General features: G+C 37.8%; 1 protein-coding gene across 26 annotated transcripts in view; it reads left to right on the forward strand.

The window, feature by feature from the left end:
• Positions 1–21,577, forward strand: part of PARD3 (par-3 family cell polarity regulator) — a 650,509-nt gene that overhangs the window by 288,853 nt on the left and 340,079 nt on the right. For all 26 annotated transcript variants that reach the window (XM_038529690.1, XM_038529684.1, XM_038529679.1 and 23 more), the window contains one exon: positions 14,443–14,621. In XM_038529690.1, coding sequence (XP_038385618.1) covers positions 14,443–14,621 — 179 coding nt within the window. The remainder of the gene's footprint in view (positions 1–14,442; positions 14,622–21,577) is intronic.

Raw genomic sequence — 21,577 nt, forward strand, 5'->3', positions numbered from 1 at the left:
GGTAAATTATTAGAAAAACACTTCAGTGATGTTTGTTACTGAAGCTACTAAATTGGTAGTTTTGCCTGAATTACTTGATCAATTCAACCTAAGTTCCTAAATTGACTAAGCATTTGACAAGACAGTTTTGGAGAAAATACAGACTATTTATTTCACAGGATTGTAGTGACAGGTTGTATGAAAGTATAGATTAAGGGCATCCAGCACATTTCTGTGAATCCAAGTAAATGTTCCTGACATAGACACAAGAGCAAATGTCATGATGGTTACAAAAGCTGATGTAAAACTTAGACATTTTAATACCCACGGAGTAGGACATTTCCAATATTATTTTCTAAAGGCTAACTGTCAGAGTTTAGGTCCTCTAAAGAAAAAGTTTTAAAATGGCCTAGGATACAGTATTTATTTTTATAAGCAATGTTTCTAGACAATATAGCCTTTCTATATTTCATTTCTGAAAATCAAAAACTGTTAAGGGCTGAAGAGGTTTTTAATGCATAGTCTTCTTGTTATAGGTGAGGAAACCAAAGCCAAGTGAAAATATGGAGAGCCCAGTGCTGTTTTAATGTGTGTTTTGAAATAATGTTGTTTACTGTTTGAATTAAAACCTAAGCATATATGAACTTTATCATATTGGTGGCCCATGGACACACTTTCTCCTGCCCCCCCCCCCCCCCCTTTCTGGGATGACTCTTCTTTTATATGTAGAATTCATATATGGTAACATTTGTAGAGAAAACTAAGGAGACATATTAGAAATCTGTACTAATGCAGATAAATTTTATAAAATCAAACAAGATTGATTACCATCCCTTCTTAATTCAGAGCAAAGGAAAGGGAATCTAATTTTTCTATTTTTCCACACCTCGTTTGCTGTAATGAAAATGGCATTCTGCTTTGAATCACTCTCAATGAAATGATTTTCAATATTGTTGTCTTTGTGACATTTTGACAATTAAAATGTATTTCTCAAGCCTACTGGAAATGCTGCAGTGCTTTTTCTTGTTTTCATTTTTTTCCCACTGGCATGTATCTGTGCTTGTTGCCTAGGAAACTACTATTGGGTTGAATTTTGTTTGCTTGGTTGTCAGGCTGTCAGAGTTATGGATAAAGTTTTTGGCTTTATATTTGTAAAAGTGGAATAAGTATTAGAAACATTTTATCCATATTAAAGTGCTTTATCGCCTCAATTTAAAAAAGTACAGTTTCATTTTCTTAAAATAATAGAGGATTTTTCCTCTTGATTATTATTAGTAGGATCTGAATGGTCACAGTGGGTTAGTTCCAAATATAGCACTTTAATAAAAAATTCTTATGTAAATATTTTTTTACTTCTTTTGGGAGTCATGGACATATATTATGATTCCTAAAATGTGCAAATATAAACATTAAAATATTGCCTTAAAAACCCAATGAGATCTTATAAAATGCAGATTATTTGCCTTAAGTCTGATAAATTGAAAAGTTATTCTCTGTATTAACCTTGAAGTTAAAAAGAAATTAACATTAAAAGGAAGCAGTAGAATTGCCTCATCTTATTCTTTTTAGTGATTAAAAATTAATAAAATTGAGAATGTGAAAATAATGATAAATTATATTTTTATTCAGCTGAATTCAGTGTCCTACAAAATTGTTGAATACTTAAAAATCTTTAGGGGCATCTGGGTGGTGTAGTCAGATAAGTATCTGACTCTTGGTTTAGGCTCAGTTCATGATCTCTGGGTTGTGAGAGCAAGCCCCATGTTGGGCTCCCCACTCAGTGCAGAGTCTGCTTGAGATTCTCTGCCCCTCCCTCTCTGCTCATGCTTATGTTGTCTCTCTGTCTCTAAAAATAAATACATAAATCTTTTAAAAATACTTTAAAAAATACAGAGATATTTGTGTTTGTACGCAGTGATAGCCACAAACTCTGCGTGGCTGTTGAATCCTCGAAATGAGGCAGCAGTGACCAAGGAACTGAATTTAACCAAACAAGATAGCTTGTGGCTGCTGTATTTGATATCACAGATAGAGGCTTTGCTACACACCAGGGCATCATCTGGAAGCTTGGCCCACAATCTTAGGCCCACCCTGCATCTACTGAATCAGAATCTATATTTTTAACAAGATCACTTAGCCTTGATATGCAGTACTTTCCAGTCTAGCCAGAGCAATGATTCCCAGTTTTGGCTGCATATTCGAATTGCCTAGAGAGCTTGTAAAAGTCCCTGGGCCATATTCTAGACCTCATTTTCAGTATTTCTTCGTGGGGGCCTGAGAACCAGCATTATTTGCAGATTATTTTAATGAACAGTGTAGATCTAAAACCACTGGTATAACTCAAAGGGTGTATGCATAAGTGTGCGGTGAGGATGGGGGAGATCTTTTGGTACTACCTGGATTTCGGACCTTCTGTTAAGGTCAAATATAGGAGAGGAATAGGTAGGAGAGAGAGTTAATTCTTAATGAGTGCTCATATGTTAGCCTATTTGATGGATATAGAGCCTATCCTAAATTGACTAAGTATTAGAAAAGACTCTTAACTAATGGAATATGAAACATTAAATTTTACTCTCTCCTCCCCCCACTATGATGTACCCTTTTTCAATGTGCCACTATTCACTCAAATTCCCTAAAAATAAATTGTGATGAAGTTAAAAGCTTCAGTTGTTTGCCAGTCTTAGTGAATGGAAACTTGTGTCATTCTTAAATTTTTTCATGACCTTTCTTTTTACCAGTGGTGGGTGATTGCAAAGGCCCCAGCATCTGATGAGTCATTGACTTCTTAGCAGTGACTCTCCTCTCAGCTCTGAGGTTCAGTGTGGGTGAATTCAGGTAATACGCATTAACTGCTGGCTCATGGTGAGATGACCATGAGGTAGATGTCGGAGAGAAAATTGCAAATACATCAGAGCTCATAGGCACATTCTCCCACACAGTCCTGAGAACTTGAATCCTCAAGTTCTTGGTCTTTGAGGATTTCATCCTTTCTGGAGAGGAGCGTGTTCTCTGTGGCCTGAGTATTGAGGCTTGGATTTTGTCTCTACTACTCACTATTGGGTAACTTTAACTAGGATATCTTACCCCTGCAATACCAACTTCCCCACCAAAAAAATGCAAATAATAATAAAACCTATTTTGTAGCCTTGTTCTGACGTACAGTTAGTATATTAAAGTTCTTTTTTTTTTAAAGTTATTTATTTATTTATTCATGAGAGACACAGAGAGGCAGAGACACAGGCAGAGGGAGAAGCAGGCTCCACGCAGGGAGCCCGATGTGTGACTCGATCCCGGGTCTCCAGGATCACGCCCTGGGCGGAAGGCCGCGCTAAACCGCTGAGCCATCCAGGCTGCCCGTATATTAAAGTTCTTAGCACATACATGACCCCTAGTAAATGCTCAATATATATTAGTTGTTATAAACTTAATTGGTTTATTATAAATGTTCAGGATGTGTTTATTTTTACATTTACTCTTTCCTTGAATGGATTAGATTAGCTATGAAAGATCTCTGCACTTTGAGGGTAATATATACAGACATGTAGCCATATGTTCCAGAACCATGAAGTCTTATCACTGCCTTGGAGCAACCAGTTGGTGCCAAATGGCTTTATTAATAACCAGTATATACAAGGCTCTGTGGTAAGGAATTAATTTGAAACTTGAACCCTCAAGACAGAAAAGTGGATAATGAGCTAATTGAATACTTTTAAAGTGCTCCTGTCATACTCCCCAGTATCAAATAGCATTTCTTCAACTTCCAGTGGCCCCTGATTCTTTGCTCTGTTTCTTTTGTCTTCGTGGTGCTGTCTTGTGACATCATCTATACCTGTTTATCCATTGCTCTTCTCTTATCACTAACAGTAAAATCATTGAGGGGTTATCTGCTGCCAGCAACTAAAAGAATGCCTGGGAAATAGTAGGAGAAACTCAAGAGATACTTGTCTTCAATGAGTGACCTTTGGTACATGCTTATGTAATCTTTAGTTAAGTACCATGAAGATTCAAGTTCGAGATGAAATTTAATGTAGAGACTCTAATGGAGGTTTAATGCCTGAGAATTAAGAGAAAGATTGCCCTTGTGAGGAAGTTGATGATGGTTAATGTGTTAGTGAAATAAGTATAAAAATGTGATAAAATAGGGGGGCTTCAAGTGTGCATCCTTATGTAACAGAAAACAGGCTAATGAAATGAGTGAATCTCCAATCTCCAGTGAGGGGGAAAATATGACACTTTTTATAGTATTTGGATAAAGGTTATAATAATAAAGGAATGAGAGAATAATGCTTATCCAAAGTTAACTTGACAGTTCTTGAGGTACTTGAATCCTTAATAAAATAACAGAAGACGAATATCCAAGGAGAAGGACATTTAGAGACCATCTTAAATGCAATCAATAATCAACATCCATTTTTGAAAGATTACTTGTCAGATGAAGTTGATAATTTCAAAATTTAATTACATGATTGTTGACCTAGATTGGTAAAATGATAGGAGGGACTTGATACAGATACACGTATGAAATTATATGTGAAGAATTAATTTAGATTTGCTTGTACTCACATATTCTCTTAGGGGAATAAACGTTGCACGAAGGATAATCAAAGTTAATAATAATAAAAAAAACAAAACCAACAACAAAAAAAAAACACCCTAATATGTTGTTGGAATTTCTAGCTGCAGAGTTTTTTTTTTTTTACCAATATGTGAAGCAGCAATTCTTTGAACTGTTTGAGCAAAAAACCTTTTTTTTTTTTTTTTTTTAATCTCTGGCCATCCAAAATTTGTTTCTTCTTTGCTAAAAAGATTGCCCTTACAAATTTTAAGACAGTCAAAGTGAAAAGGATAGAGATACAATAACAGTTTAACAAATTTTTCCTAAGTGCTTTCTACTGGGCTGGGAAGTAAGGGTATAATTTCTAAACATAATGAGGTCTCTTTGTTGGTTCATCTAGGTCTATCTCCCTTGCTTTATCTTTCCCGTGATGCATCTTTAATTCTATAGCCATACTGAATGTTTTGTAGTCCTTTTAATTCTCTAGAATTTAGGTGTCTGGCCTTTGCCTCTGCAGTTTTCTCTGGCTCCATGTCTTCTTTTTTTCTCTTTATCCCACTGGCCAAACATCAGCACCACCATTCCAACAAAACAGACAAACCAAAAACTTTAGCCTTGATGTCCTGTGTGTTCACTTCTTTGTTGTTGTTGTTTTTAAGATTTTATTTATCAATGAGAGACAGAGAGAAAGAGGCAGAGACACAGGCAGAGGGAGAAGCAGGCCCCCTTCAGGGAGTCTGATGCAGGACTCAATCCCAAGGACCCAGGGATCACGCCCTGAGCCGAAGGCAGACACTCAGCTACTGAGCCACTCAGGCGTCCCCGTCCCCACTTCTTTGTTGATTCAGCAAATGTTTGTGAAAGGATGTGACACTGTGCTAACGGAGAGGCAGATCCTAAAAGTTCTGATGATTGTGTGGCAAGTACAATAATAGGAACAGGCAGACCATAAGAGAGACCATAAGAGGAACACCTCACTCATGAGGAATTGGTCAGAGGACTTTCTAAGAGAGGAGGTCCAAAGAGAATCTAAAAGGACAATAGGGAGAATGTAGCTGTTCCTTCTCTCCTGAAGTCTTTGCTGATGTTCTTAAAATTAAGTGCCCCTCTTCGGTGTGTTGATAGTGCTCTGTTCCTCTCCTGAAGTGCCACGATCACACTATGAAACGCTGGATAATCTGCCTTCTCCACGGCACTGCGGACTCCAAAGGGCAGAGGCCAGGTCTGTGCCGCACACCTGGAGACCCACTCTGGGGGTGTTGCTCAAAAATAGGCATCGGTAAAGAGAAGGAGATTTATGGTGCTCTTTGCCAAAAGCTGTATTAGTGGGCCAGTTGGTGGGGGGAGCTAAATAATAGTGGGTTGAAGATGAAGGGAGAGATGGAGCAGCCACCTCTTTTTTTCTAGAAGATTGCTTATCAAGATCCCTCATGGACCTTAACCTCTAGTTGGGGTTGTTGGACATATGGAAATAGAGGGCACATATCCTACTCCACACAGTCCTGAGAGGGAGAACATTATGTGTGATGATAACATGGAAGTCCCCCTCCCCCCACCTTTTTCTTCTTTTATCATCTCTCAATATTTTGTTCATGTTTGAAGGAAAGTAGCTCGCTCTTGCCTGCTTGTGTGCTCTAAGCTGCACTTCTTGCGGTCTTTATCTTTCTCTCATTGTTTCATTTTCTAGCTCATTCTCTTGCTCTCAACTCCAGTCCCCTCATTGCTCATTGAGGTATTTTTCTGAACATACAAAAAGAATCCAGAAAAATGTTCCATGATATTCTCCCAAACAAAGTCTTTGGTGCCAGCTGCTCTCCCTATGGTTATTGTCATCTGGGCACCTTGTGTATCACTCTTCTTCTTCTTCTTCTTCTTCTTCTTCTTCTTCTTCTTCTTCTTCTTCTTCTTCTTCTTCTTCTTCTTTTTTTTTTTTAAGATTTTATTTATTTATTCATGAGAGAGAGAGAGAGAGAGAGGCAGACAGAGACGTAGGCAGAGGGAGAAGCAGGCTCCATGCAGGGAGCCGGACATGGGACTTGATCCCGGGTCACCAGGATCACACCCCGGGCCGAAGGTGGCACTAAACCTCTGAGCCACCTGGGCTGCCCTGTGTATCACTCTTCTTACCTTTACTTTATTCCTCTACTAACATCTTTTTATCACTGGGCAGGTGCTGGTTTCTTAGAGTATTTGTTGCCTTTTGAATGTTCAAAGCGGGATTCACTTGGAGTGTCCCCCCCCCCCCCCCCCCCCACACACACAATAAATGACTCTTTAAAACCTTTGGCTCTGTAGTCATTAATTTTTAGAATCTCTAGAATAGTAGTGTCTCATCGATGCTCACATGGGTTTGTTGAAGTTGCCAGACATTATACATGCCATCGCAAAACAAAAAAGGTACACCAAAGTTAGATAAAAGGAAAAAGATCACCCTTATGAAGCTTTGCTTTCTCTACCCTTTGGGCTGGCCCTACACTCCCTGATGGGCTTCTGGCAGGTGCTCAGGGTTCTGGCATAACTAGCCATCTTCTCTGAGCTGTAATGCTTTAGCAAAGAATGTGGAGACACTCAGCGTTTATATACAGGATTCAGTAGCCAGTGCCTATTTTTATAAGCAGCTGTTTATTTACGACTGGCTTGGCCCTACCCTCTCCTCCAGGAAGCAGAGAGGCAAAAGTGAAAGGCTTTTTATCTCCACCCCCTGTTTCTTCCACGCCATTACCGTTCTTCCCTCCCCCTGCACATGATCTAGGGAACCCCTGGATGACATCTTTAAGCATTCGCAAGTTTTTTGTTCCTGACTGATGCATTTTAGCTAACTTAAAACAATTGTACATCCTGCACGTGTGTGTGTGTGTGTGTGTGTGTGTGTGTGTGTGTGTTGGGGAAGGGCACGTGGGCAGCTCCAGTGATGGGGTGCATCCTTGCCCTCTGGTGATGTAGCTGGCTGGAGCATTAGAAATGCAAGGTGCAGGGAGAAGGGGCAGAGGAGTCCCCCATGTGTCTCCGGCTGCACAGCCTGGCCACGCGGTAAGGGCCACCTAACAGATGGCAGGACTCGGGGTCCCTGCCCCTAGTTTGAGCCTGGGTCTGGCAGGGGGTGCTGAGGCCACACAGGGGGACAGTGGACAGGTCTTGCTCTCAGGCTCCTTTCCTGCCCAGCGTGGTTTGCTGGGAGTTGTGTCCCTGCACCGAGAGTCACTCTCCCCTTACCCCGCCCTGGTAGAAGCCTCACTGATACTCGAGCCCCTGGTGCTTTTCCTTCATTTTGCATATATTTCTCAACAGTCCTTCCCTTAGATTTTCCTCAGTTAGCCCTTGCTGAATCAGCCAACTATTTGCATCTGGGACATCAACACAGGATCTGATGGAGGTGAGGAGTTAGGCCATCGGAACACAGGGCATGCAGATAGGATGGAGGCAGATGCGGGCGTTGGACCGGCCACTGTGTGCACAGTGGGCACTGCAAGGAGAGGAGTCTAGGAAATGGTGCTAGAGGAATTCCTGATGTCCTGATTGCTGCAGCCCTTGACACTGAGATGTCTCTCCTGGGATTTTCTGTTTAACTCTTGGAAGGGGTTTTTTGTTCTGTTTTGTTTTTGTTTTGTTAAATTGGGATAATGGTGGAATCACATGCAGTTGTAAGAAGTAATACAGAGAGATTTTTTTTTTTTTTTAAGATTTTATTTATTTATTCATGAGAGACACACAGAGAGAGGCAGAGGGAGAGGCAGGCTCCTCGCAGGGAGCCCCATGTGGCATTCAGTCCCGAGACCCCGGGATCACACCCTGAGCCAAAGGTAGGCACTCACCCACTGAGCCACCTAGGCATCCCAGAGAGATTCTTTTATATTTCCCTCAATGGTAAGGTTTTGAAGAACTGTAGTATTATATCACACCAATATGAACATTGATACAATCCACCTATCTTATTCAGATTTTCCCACTTTTACTCATGGGAGTATTTGGAGGGTTTTAGATCAGAGTGGTTATATTATCAGTCTGAATAAGAATTCTGATGTTACAAATGTAATATGCCTCAGAAAAATTCATTGGTTTTTCTTTCACGATGTTCATATGGCATTGGATGTTCTTTCCCCTCCTTCTAAGTGTCTAAGAGGCAGTGGGACCATTGAAAATGTCCTGTTGTCTATAGAAATGTGTTTTAAACTCAGCCTTTCCCCCCAAATCACCTGTTCTCTCCAGTGAAGTAAGTGTAAGCATGTAGTGGATTTGATATGCCTCAGTTCTCTGGGAGAGCAGTGTGCTAATTTCCAAATTGCACAGAACAGGGAGTCAATTAACAGGTACTCTGGGTACAGCTGAGTCACCCAGGAGCAGGATGACCTGTGACCCAGCCTTCTCCTACCTCTCTGGGCCTCCGTGTACTCAGCTATGAATGTGATATTTCATTTTATTTCTAGGGCACCTTCCAGCTATGGTGTTCTTTACTTATTGCTTATACTTATAAAAAGAAAGTTAATAGCAGGATGATAAAACTCATTTTATATCCTTGTGAGTTATTCACTGTGTTTTAGAACTTATCTTGTGCTTTGCCTTCCACATGTTTCTTCCAAGGATTTCACCTCAGTCCGTGGAACACCAAGAAGTACCTTTATAAAAAGGGAAACATATATTGGAAGGTCAACTTTGCAATATTGATGACAGGTTTTTATCCTCATGGCATGTGTTAATAACTAGGTTCTTCTCACTGTGAGGTATGTCTTTAGAAAATGTGTAATTGCCCTGAAGATCGGGGAGATGGTCTTCATTTTGCATGAAGAGTAATTATGCTGTTTGCATCGTAAGTTCTAATAGGACACGTGTAACTGCATATTATTTTTAGATTTGATTAAATACCTCACCGGCTTATGCCTATCTTCTTGGAAAAGGTTTATTCATTGCCTTGAGTGGTTAAATAATTTAGAAATTACTAGAAGAATGAAAGAAGAGAAGCGAATGGGAAAGCTGATTAGGAGTAGGGATGTGATATTTAACAGTTAAAAATGTATGTATCTGCCATTTTAGTATTTGCTCTAATTCATTATTAGATTTGCCATTTTCCACTTATTTAAAAGGGACCTTACCTAGAGAGGGAAATCAATATTTACAGTGCATTAAGTGACACAGAGAATTTGAAATCTTGTGATGAGGGTTTATTGCACTCTTCAAAGGAATGCACACATCAAACAGTCTTCACTATCGTCCTGGACCCAGTGACATCGCATCAGTCCCTCTGTGCTCCAGCCAGCAGCTTAATTATTGAAGATCCTCGTCTTTGAATTTTCTTTTTAATATTTCAGAGGATATACTTAGAAATCTATATACTAAATAAATCAGAAGATTACAAGGAAAGTTTTATTATCATGTTTGTAAATGCATTGATTTTCCTAAAATTGAGCATGAGGAATTATAATAATAATGACCAAATTACCTTAAACAAGAAGCTTCTATTATTTCTAATTACTGTAAAGAACACAGATTACATCAGATTATTAGAATGGTGAAATAGGCCATGGGCAAACCATAGAGGAAAAAGCTATATTTGGGGCAGCCCCGGTGGCACAGCGGTTTAGTGCCGCCTGTAGCCCGGGGCGTGATCCTGGAGACCCTAGATCAAGTCCCACGTCAGGCTGTCTGCATGGAGCCTGCTTCTCCCTCTGCCTGTGTCTCTGCCTCTCATTCTCACTCTGTGTCTCTATGAATAAATAAATAAAATCTTAAAAAAAAAAAGCTGTATTTGTATTATATTCTTCTGAGGCCAAGACAAAATAGCATTCTTTGTTCAATGTATGTTTTATCAGGACCGTGAAAGATGGGAAACCTGTCAGATGGACCAGGCAGTTGTGTTTCATGATTCATTCTGTTGAGAAGGTCAGATGTTTATAGTGATCTCCTTTAGAATCAGGTTCAACTTGTCTAAAGACCACATGCCATTTGTGGCTACTTCTACACCATTACCTACAACTCGTGTATTTTTGTTCTCCTATGTTGCTTGTAATACTTTCACCCGTTTAGAGGCACCTGATAGTGGCTTTTGATACTACTTTGAAATACTTTTATATTTTTTCTGTTTCATTTTTTATAAATTGTTATATGTTCTGTTAGGATGAGGTTTGGTAGGTGGTCACTAATACGGTGTATAAACACATGTAGAGTCACAAATTTTTTTTTTAGCATGAAAAATTTCTGACCCCAATAGTGCAGTCTTTGTTTTTATAGGTTAGGAGATTTAGGCCTGAAGAGGGGAGTATTTGGAGGGACATGCCAGACTGCCAACCAGTCTAGACCAGAGGTTTGTTGTTGTTGTTTTTTTTAAAGAATTTATTTATTTATTCAGAGAGAGAGAGAGAGAGAGGCAGGCAGAGACACAGGCAGAGGGAGAAGCAGGCACAATGCAGGAAGCCCGAGGTGGGACTCGATCCCGGGTCTCCAGGATCACACCCTGGGTTGAAGGTGGTGCTAAACCGCTGAGCCACCTGGGCTACCCTAGACCAGAGGTTTTTAATGTGTGGTCTTTGGGTCCTTGGGAACCATCATTTCAAGGAGGTTGTTAGGGCAAGAGTATTTTTCATAGTATTACCAGAATATATGTTGTGTTTTTCACTGGGTTGATAATCTGCACCAAGAGTGCTCAGGTACTAGGGGTAAAATGCAGGCCTCTTGACACAAATCAGGACATTGACACCAATGTATTCTTTACCCAACACATTCACACTTAAAAACACAAGCCATTTCCATCTGCTATCCTTGATAAAGCAGCAAAAATGATTGTTTTTATTAAGTACTGACCTTTTGAGTATGCAGTTTAATATTTTGTGTGATTAAAATGGTAGGTAGGCATAAAGTACTTGTGCATATTGAGGATCAGCGGTTGTCTTGAGGAAAATGTCTACGCACTAGTTTGCGTTGTAAGTGGAGCCAGCCCTTTTTTAGTGGAACAATATATTTTTGACTCTTTCTTTTTTTCTTTTAATTTTTTTTGGAAAAGGGACAGAAAACTGTGGTTCTTCAGACTTTGGTGTCTGGCAGAGTTTCTAGAAAATGAGTGAAGTGAATTGTTCTACATGGCAAATAACAGTTTTTATTGCCAAAGAAAACACGCAAGCCTTCTAGTGAATATTCTATTTTGGAAAACATAAATCCTCCTACCACCTAATGACTCTTTCTCAGGAAATGGGTAGTTATATTCACATATTTGATTTTCTTATATGAAGAAATATATCAACTTTTTTAAGAGCGGTATAAGCCAATGATATATTCCAAATAGCTAATGGTACAGAATTTTTTCATGAGTAAAAGATTCAAAGTGCAAGACAGACAAGTAGATTTTAATGTACAAAGAATGAGAAGCTTACATTCCATATTGCAGCAAACCTTTGAGAAGCTCTCATTTGTCAAATTTGGTGTGGTATCAATGAAGAGTATCTACAGTTCTGGAAAGATTATTAAAATACTATTCTAGCTAAATATTTATGGAGTTCTTTTTTTCTTTGTATACTTGTCATGTTGCAGCACATTGAAATTAGAAGCAGGGATGAGATCCAAATGTCATCTATCAAGCAAAATGTAAAACAATGCTACTCTCCCACTAAATCCCAGCTTTGTTTTGTAAAATAGAATTTTCTAAAATTCTGTTGTTTACCTTAACATGTAATGGGTTTATTATTGTTAAGTTAAAAATGAATTAAGGAGTAAATATTTAAATTGTTTTCATTTCCACTTCTAATTCGGTAAATATCCTTAGCTCTAACCCACACAAACAAAAGCTCTTCGGGGTCCTCAGTAAATTTTAGAGTTAAGTAATCCTGAGATCAAAATTTGAGAAGCACTGGTCTAGGCTGGACTCCTTTGGGGCATACTTTATTATCTTATACGTTGTTACACGTTGTACTTCTGCTTAACCAGTAGGTTTTTCTTTCTTTAACATTTCTGAAATTGGGATGGCTTTTTAAATCTATATGTATAATGTAATCTTTCTTTATCTCTCCAATATCAGATCTTGCTAAATTAGATAAAATCAGTGTATGATTTCTCAGTGTATATAATTCTACTTAGAAAACAACAAAAATTTTTCCTTTTACAAAGATGAGAATACCATTTATATCTCCAAGTAGCTAGAAATGGAATTTGCTTTCTGGTGAATTGCTAATTAATAGCACTAATTTCATGATTAGGGTAGTGAGTCAGCACTGACCCAGGCGCCAGCATATTATTCCTGAGCTCCTCATGTCATCTTGCTGAGCCCCAGCTTACTCATCTACGAAGTGACTCACATGTGTCTCTGTTGTGACTAATGTAGAGGAAAAAAAGAGACTCTGATCATTCCAAGTTAAATCAGTGGTTCTAATACAAGCTTACTTAGGTGTGTGTGTGGAAACTGGATAAAGATGCCTTATAATTTTGAGGCAACCATAAAACCAAGAAGAAATTATAAACAATACAAATGCAAATTTCACCCTCAAGTGCGAGGTATTGCTGAGTCTGAATCACAGGCACCGTGAATGTAGACCAGTGCTGTGTGGCACGGGGTCTTTGTATTTGGACCTAGTGATGCTGCTGGTGTGCACTGGGATGATTCAGTTCTTTTCGATTCAGTGCATTGAATTGCAAGAAAACCTTGATTTCAAGATCATTATGGTATCATTTGGCATTCTTTTAAAAAGAGCACATTGTTTACTTTTTTAAATTGAGTTCTGTTCTTTCCTCAACGGCCTGGTACTCAGATCACCTTCCTGAATGTGACAGTGGAGAGAAATGTCATGAGGCACTTTCAAATTGCATAAGGGTACTTGGTTACTAGGTAGTATGAGTGAAAGATCCAGGATATCACTAAAATGAAAATGGAATGAGATGAAAACAAAGTTTAATGTGTGAAGAACTGACAGAAAGGGCTGCCTAGTATCACATCTCCTGGGACGCCCTTCACGCTGCAGTGCCCCACATCTACCCAGAAGGGACAGCCCACAGGGTCTGCAGTCCTCGCTGTGATTTATCTCCCTTTTAATCTCCCCTTTCCCCCCACAATCTGCAATTTCAAGAGTTACAGATACAAAAGGTAAAAGGCTAGTTATTTTTGTCTGTTTCAGACTAACAGATTAACACAGTGATCATCTCCCATCAGAAGATGCATCTTGTATGCAATTATTTCTTCTGGGAAAAATTTTCAAAAGCAGGCATAGGAAGATAATTTGTCTATGCAAATCCAGTGAAATTAAATCGTTCCTGAATTTATTTTGGGGTTAAATGTACTTTTATGTGATTGTTTTATTGTGGTCATGATGAGCATCTCTGAGTAGTGCTTCTTTCAGACTTCCACACAGATGCACACATACACACTCACATGTGTATGCATGCGCACGCGAGCGTGTGCGCACACACACACACAAACTGAAATGTGCAGAGTTCCTTAACAACTAAATAATTAACTGCCCAGTAATTGGAAAGCAACAGAACTCATATCCAAGAGGTGGTATTATTATTGGCCAGAACTATTTTATTCTTTCCTCTCCTTTTTTTGCTTTTCTGCTAACTTTTTTTTTTTAAAGATTTTATTTATTTATTCATAAGAGACACACAGAGAGAGAGGGGCAGAGACACAGGCAGAGGGAGAAGCAGGCTCCACGCAGAGAGCCTGACGTGTGGGACTCGATCCTGGGTCTCCAGGATCACGCCCTGGGCTGCAGGCGGCGCTAAACCGCTGCGCCACCGGGGCTGCCCTCTGCTAACATTTTTGATTTGATGAATCTGGAAGCAGTTTTATTATTGGAGAGGGAAGTCTTTTTTATAGTAAGAGCATTGTAGTATTAACACACATCTTTTGGATTTTGGATTTCACTACCTTTATCCTAACATGTCGTTTTCAGACATTACTTTTGAAAAAATATAATGCTTTTTTGTATTTATAGATATGCCTCTTCATGTCCGACGAAGCAGTGACCCGGCTTTAATTGGCCTTTCAACTTCCATCAGTGACACTAATTTTTCTTCTGAAGAGCCTTCACGGAAGAACCCCACACGTTGGTCAACAACAGCTGGCTTTCTGAAGCAAAACACTGCTGGCAGCCCTAAAACCTGTGACAGAAAGGTAACCATTTCTGTTCTGTGTCTTCGTATCAATGATGAATGTCAACTGCTGACTGGACCCCTTGCTTCTACCATATCTTTACGACAGCCCTTTGTCTGTGTGCTTGGCAACGTCTACATCAGAGCTTATTCCTATTTTATATTGCTTTGCATTTTATGACAAAATTCATGCCATATATTTATTTACGTATCCATTTTTTGAAAAGGTAATATACTTAGGATTAAAAATAAAAGCTTTCAACATGAAATATATACATGTAAAGTCCTCTCCCACTTTATCTCCAAGTCACCCTGTTTCTCTTCAGGGGCAATGCCCTTATTACCTTTTGTATGTTCTCACAAAGGTATTTGACACATGTGTAAGCAAATATTCATATTGGCTTATGAGGTACATTAAAGAAATTATAGCATTACAGCTCTTTCAGGATGAAAGTAGAATCCATCGTCTAATTACTCTTCTGAGGGATGCCTGAGTGGCTCAGTGGTTGAGCATCTGCCTTCAGCTCAGGTGCTGATCCCGGGGCCCTGGGATCGAGTCCCTCAAGGGGCTCCTTGTGGGGAGCCTGCTTCTCCTTCTGTCTATGTCTCTGCCTCCCTTTCTGTCTCTCTCATGAATAAATAAATAAAATCTTAAAAAAGATAATTACTCTTGATAATTTTTCCTTCCTATAGAAGGAAGTATCCTTCCTAGTCTTAATAAAATTTTCTTTGAGCTAATTTGTTTCAGTCCATGACCTAATTTATTTAGTCTGAAAAAATAAACTTTAGTCTACTCTTTCAATTTGTTTCTCAGTGCACTTTGTCGTATATTCCTGTAGAACCCTTATCATCCCATCTTGTCGTACCTCTAACCTTTTACTCAATGAGCTTTAAGCTCTGTTTGTCATTTTCACTGCTGAATCTATAGAGTCTCAGTAAACATCTATTGAATGAATTAATAAATATTTTTTTTCAATGCAGACCGTAATTGAGCACCATGTGTATTAAAGAATGTTGAAGTATACTAATTACATATTAATATTAAAGTGAATATAGGTTGATATCTGCTTGCTTTATCCTTTGCCTCTATGTAGAAGTACCTATTTTAAATTTTTTTAATTTGTTGCATTTCTATAAACTCTCCTTTGTAGTAGTTCATTTAAGGGGAAAAAAAACATAGAGCACCTAGAAAAGAATCTACTGGAGAAAACAGTGTATTTTCATCTCTGATTTTTTTGATTAGGAATTTAACTAAAGGCTCACTTTTCTGAAAGATTTCATTATGTATTTGATGAGGAATCATACTGGAGTATCTTCTCATTGAGATTGGCTTGTAATTTTAGAATATTTGATCATTAAGTAGATTATCCAGAGAAGCAGAATCCAATTTATGAATAAGCCTCATGATAGTTAATTGGTGTTCAGAATAGATTTAATTTACATGGGTATTTAGAAGTGGATAGACAAGTCAAGTTGGTAGTTAAAAAAAATGCATTATTTAAAAAGGTTTTCAGTAGTTTCAGGATAGTGGGTCAGAAGTCCTTGAGGTAATCAGGGTTTCTACTTTTTTTCATATCATAGGGATTTCCCCTGGTATGAATTTTACTTGGAAAAAAGTATATATACATTTTTTTAGTGTGGGTAGGGGATGTTGTAGAGGGAGAGGGAGAATCTTGAACAGGCTGCTCTATGCCTAGTGTGGAGCCTGACTCAGGGCTCAATCTCACAGCCCTGAGATCATGATCTGAATCAAAATCAAGAGTCAAAAAAAAAAAAAAAAAAAAAAATCAAGAGTCAGATGCTTAACTGACTGAGCCACCCAGGTGCCCCTGAAAAATATTTTTAATGAATGTAGAATAACTCATGGTGGAGTATATTTGATCATTCTCTTATCTATTGTTGGACATTTATAAGTTTTCATTTTTTAACATTATAAGTGCTGTGAGACAAATTTGAATGTAGTTTTGCTTTAAAAATGGTTATTCATTCAATAAGCTTTTTCCTATGTCGAACAGTATTTAATGTAGCCAAATGCCCACACTTTTCTCATAGGAAAGACCTTGATTTACATACATATCTTCAGATGAAATCATATTCACATACAATGCACATAAAGAGTAATGTGTAATGAATGAATTTGTCCTTTGAATTATCTTTGGCTTTACTTTTCAGGTTCCCATTTCCTAAGCTTGCTATCAAAATTTTAAGCTGTTTGTTTGAAAATCTGAGAGATTCTCTTTTTTTGTGTGTGTATATCAGACTAAATGCTATCTTAATTTTCATTTATAAAACAGCATCCTGTATTTTAAATATTCAGAAAGGGTGCACGGAGGAAAGTATACTTGCTAATCAGTATTAACTTGATTTACTTCTCTTGAGGCCATGAGAACTTGCCTATACTGGGCAATTCCAAGATGTTATAAATTTTTATGAGTATGTAGTGGTTTAGGTTTTCTGTATAAATGCATGGAAATAAAAGAGTTAAGGATTCATAGTCTTGTGATGCATTGATCTCTGATAGTTAAAATAAGTTTACATTCTTGTATAACTAACTCATCAACATAGTTAAGGACCTCTGTCCTTCTAAGTTGATAAAGCAAAAACGGTTTTAGAATAATGTCACCAATCAGTTGAATTCTCTTAGTTTTGAACTAGCAGTTTAATTCTGGTATGTTAGAACACTACCATGTTTTACTTGTTCCTGTGGCTCAAAACCAAGATGAGAGGTGGAGTCTTCCCAGTTAATATAGTCATCCCACTATTAAATTTAGAGGGCAATGTAGACAGATTTTGGTGCAGCTAAACCAGGTGAGAGCTTACAGAGACCAAGGGTTCTGTGGGTTTCTGGGTTTTTTTTACAATTCTTCATACTTTAATTTGGAAGTGAGATGTAGAATAGAAGAGAGTCTTGGCTTTTTAAAAAGATCTTTGGAACATTGACTCACTCCTGTTTCCCAGCATTTTGTGGCTGACTGCCTTTTTCAACTCTTTTAGAGAACATTTTGTTCACACTTAGTATGAAAAGTATATTGCTAGAAAAGCATTTTCATTTGAGATTTTACACGTGCTTAATATTTCATCTTGGGAACGAGTATTTCAATCAGTGTGAATACTTAAATCATTTTACCACCTCTTTGGTCATCCTTATTAAGTCATTGTCCCGGCAAATAAAGTCTAACTAGTATGTGGAGAGCATTTGACTCATTCCATCAAGAATAATGTAATGAGGCACTTATCAGAATCAGCCAACCATGAAGTTTCAAGGATAAAGTCTATGCATTATTTCATTGTGCATTGGTTGTATCCATTATTCCTTCCCACCAAAGACTGAGAACTGTTGCTTTTCTAAGTTATCTGCCCCTTTCTCTACCCCTGGCCCCGCCCAACCAAATAAAACTTAGATGGGTAGATAAAAACAAAAGTAGCATTAAGAACCTATTTTGACCTGTTAGGGAAAAGGGAAGAAAATGACAAGAGAGCATATTATATTAGCATGAGTATCTTGTAAATTTTTATTATTTTTAAAAGTTCTTAAAAAGAGACCTTAGAATGTTTCCAAAACCCTGGATTTATTATTTCTCTTTGATTTAGTTGCTTGACATGTTTAGTATCTTTCCAATACTCCTTATTATATACAAGCTCTTGGAAGAGTTGCTATCTTAATTATGTCTTTGTTATCTCTCTCTGTTCCATTAGAAGAGTTACAAGATCTTTCTTCTAACTTAAAAAAATTTACATAAACATTTTTATAGTGTCTTTTAAGATTCCCCAAACAGTCTTTTCCTTATAATACTACTACCTGCTCTTTGCATTTATAAAGTAATGAAAAGTATAAAGAAGCAAGTAATTTGGAATTGTCTAGATGAGTAATATTGACAGTTTGGTGTATTAACTTGGGACTCTAGAGCAAAGCTCTGTATAGCTGGTGGCTGTCCTTATTACTAATGGGGATTCATCCAATGGCTATAGTTTACTTTCCTGCCTTTCCCCTAATTTTGTCTTATATTGAGAGCATTTTCCCCTCTCATAGATAGCTTGCATAATGTTCTTTTATGAACTGATTTTTTTTTGTAGTTGGTGTTTGTTCATTTTATTTGGTGATTTTCCTGTTGCTTGACATTTATACTTTGCCAGTTTTTTTCTGCTCTAATAAGTAACCTTTAGAAGTACCCTTCAGAAAAGATTCTTATATATTAATTTATGATGACATCTCTGATTATTTTCTTAGAACAGATTCTTGAAGTAGACTTATTTGACCAAGGAAGTGAGTATTTTTGAAGCTACTGATAATGATTTCTCTTAAATTTGCAACTAATAAAATGTAAAGTACTTTATGTTGTATAAAACACTGTGAGAAGTCCCAGATGGAGTGAGCTATGGGATGAGGGGGAGGATAAAGAAAACAAAGAAACAAGTGGTACTGTTTCCTGAGCTGTGGAACTTCCTGTCTTACTGTATAGTTTAATGGCTCCCATTTTGCTGGATTTTGGAATCACCTGTGAACTTTTATTTATTTTTTTAAAGATTTATTTATTTATTCATTCATTCATTCATTCATTCATTCATTCATTCATTCATTCATGAGAGACACACACACACACAGAGGCAAAGACATAGGCAGAAAGAGAAGCAGGCTCCCTGTGGAGAGCCCAATGGGGGACTCAATCCCAGACCCCAGGATCATGCCCTAAGCCAAAGGCAGATGCTCAACTGGTGAGCCACCCAGGCATCCCACCTGTGAACTTTTAAAAGACAAAATACACTTGTAACAATGCATTCATTTACCCATTTCAGGAGATTTGTGTGTTTACTTAAAGTACTTTGCTGATTTCAGAGCACAGTCTTTTTTTGAGACCTGAAGTCCAGCTGAAAAGGAAAAATGTGTTTATTTGGGTGTTAAGAGAGGGTAATTAAAAGTATTATGGTTATATTGAGATGTCTTCTTTTTTAGGCTGATTTTTCTATCATAGCAGAATAGAATCTGAAACATTTACCATATTTGGTTTTGTGATATTTCACTTCTCACACTTAGATTACTCAAATTTATCATTTTCAATTGTAAGTCAATTAAAATGAGGGTTTTTTTTTTTTGAAATAAAAGTTTTACAACTGGTTGAGATATTGGATCCTATGTATCATGTCAATGCCAAACTAGAATAGGACATACCTTTTCAAAACAGAAGCCATGATACAAAGAATGTACCTCTCTGTTGTTCCTTGGTATATTGCCCTCCCCCAATATTAGTTTAAAGTGCATTGGAATACATCAGGTCAAGACACCATAGTCCCATGATCATGTGTGAGGTTACCTATGCTAATTGAGACACAAGGAGCCTCCAGAAAATGCCTCCTCCTTGTTTTATTCAGTCAGAGAACTTTGGCAGTTGCTGTGCTGACAGTATATTAGCAGTTAACATTGGCTCCTACTTCATGGTACTCTCAAATAGCTGCTGGCTTGCTCATTCATTCATTCATTCATTCATTCATTCTTTTTATAGAGTTGTAATCTGTGTTTACTTGTTTGTTTGCTTCTGCAATCCCTTTCTCAACCATTTGGCTTCTGAGTCTCTGCTTCTGCTTCACAATGGAGTTGGATAAGGCCAATGGAGTTGGATACTGGTAGATTCGAATATGCTATTTTATTTTTAAGCTAGTATGTTTGACCAGTTGGCTATTGAAAAACATTGTCTATCTTTTGTTATTTACGACCCAATTGTAGATGCTAGCTAGTTACAGTAATAATCTAAAAACCTCAGAAGATGAGCTAAGATCATTCCCTAAAACCACATGTTTCCTCTGTGAGAGATCTATAGCTGTGTTTAATTTTCTGGGGCATTAGCTTCAAGGGAGATCCAGCTGAGACTTAGATGTTAGACTATTCTGCTGCAGCATTTGTATTTCCTGCTAAAGGCCTTTGAAACTATAAATTTCACCCTTCTATTTTGCATATTAAAAGATCTTCATTTGAATGCAGTATAGTTGTATGCTTTTAGTAAGTGATGGTTATAATCGTTTCTACAATAGGCCGGCTTCAACTGCCAAGCTCACCTAGTCGGAGTTGTTAATAACCTAGTCTCATCTATTTCTGTGCCACATGTAGGGATATAATCTGTCTTCACTTTGCTTTGAGTATTATAATTTGTGTTCAAAGACATAAAATCCTAAGGTGCTATTGAGAACACTTTTTCTGCCTGGATGTGGTATTTTTAGAGTTCACAAACCACTCTAGAAATATAAACCAAAATAATGTCAGAAACTTTATTGAGCATCCTCAAAGTTCCAGAGAGTTGTGAGGGAAATGAGTATGTTACACCTGTTTTTCTTGACTTGGGGGAGAGAACTGGGAAATGACATTGATTATATTGAACAAATGTTGGCATAACTTTTTTACACTTAAAATATTTTGGCCTTACCTTTTTTAGCTTGGTTTTTCTTTTTAATTTTTGATGTTTTAGCTTATAAACCTATTCCGGTCAAGATACAAAGTTTTTTTTTTTTTTTTTTTTTTTTTTTTTTTAAGTTACAAAGTTAGATGTAATCACTTCATGGCCTGTTGTTAACAAGGAAAGTAGAAGATGGGAGTGCTCAGGACTAGAGCAACCTGCTGCTTGTGTTCTAGCTGCGCTAGCAACCTTGGTTTTGATTGGCATATATTCTGGGTGCCATTGTGGGGTCTGGTCTGCCTCTGCCAGAAGTGCACGTCAGTCCAGGTGTTTTTACACTGTATGGGTAGAGGTGGTTTCCATCTGTCCCATCTCTAAACTATATCTGTTTTTGAGGTTTTGGGTATTTTCATGTGATCATAGCCAGGTTGTTTTGAGTACTTCTTGCCAGATTCTGTGCTTGGTGTGTTACATGTTATATCTCTTCTAACACCTCCTCTAACGTATAAGTATTATTGGTACTCCCATTTTATTGATGGACAGGTAAAAACTCCAAGAGGTTAAATAGGTCACCTAATAGTTAAAGCAACTATGA

Source organism: Canis lupus, chromosome 2, assembly GCF_011100685.1.
Source record: "Canis lupus familiaris isolate Mischka breed German Shepherd chromosome 2, alternate assembly UU_Cfam_GSD_1.0, whole genome shotgun sequence".
Taxonomy (NCBI): domain Eukaryota; kingdom Metazoa; phylum Chordata; class Mammalia; order Carnivora; family Canidae; genus Canis; species Canis lupus.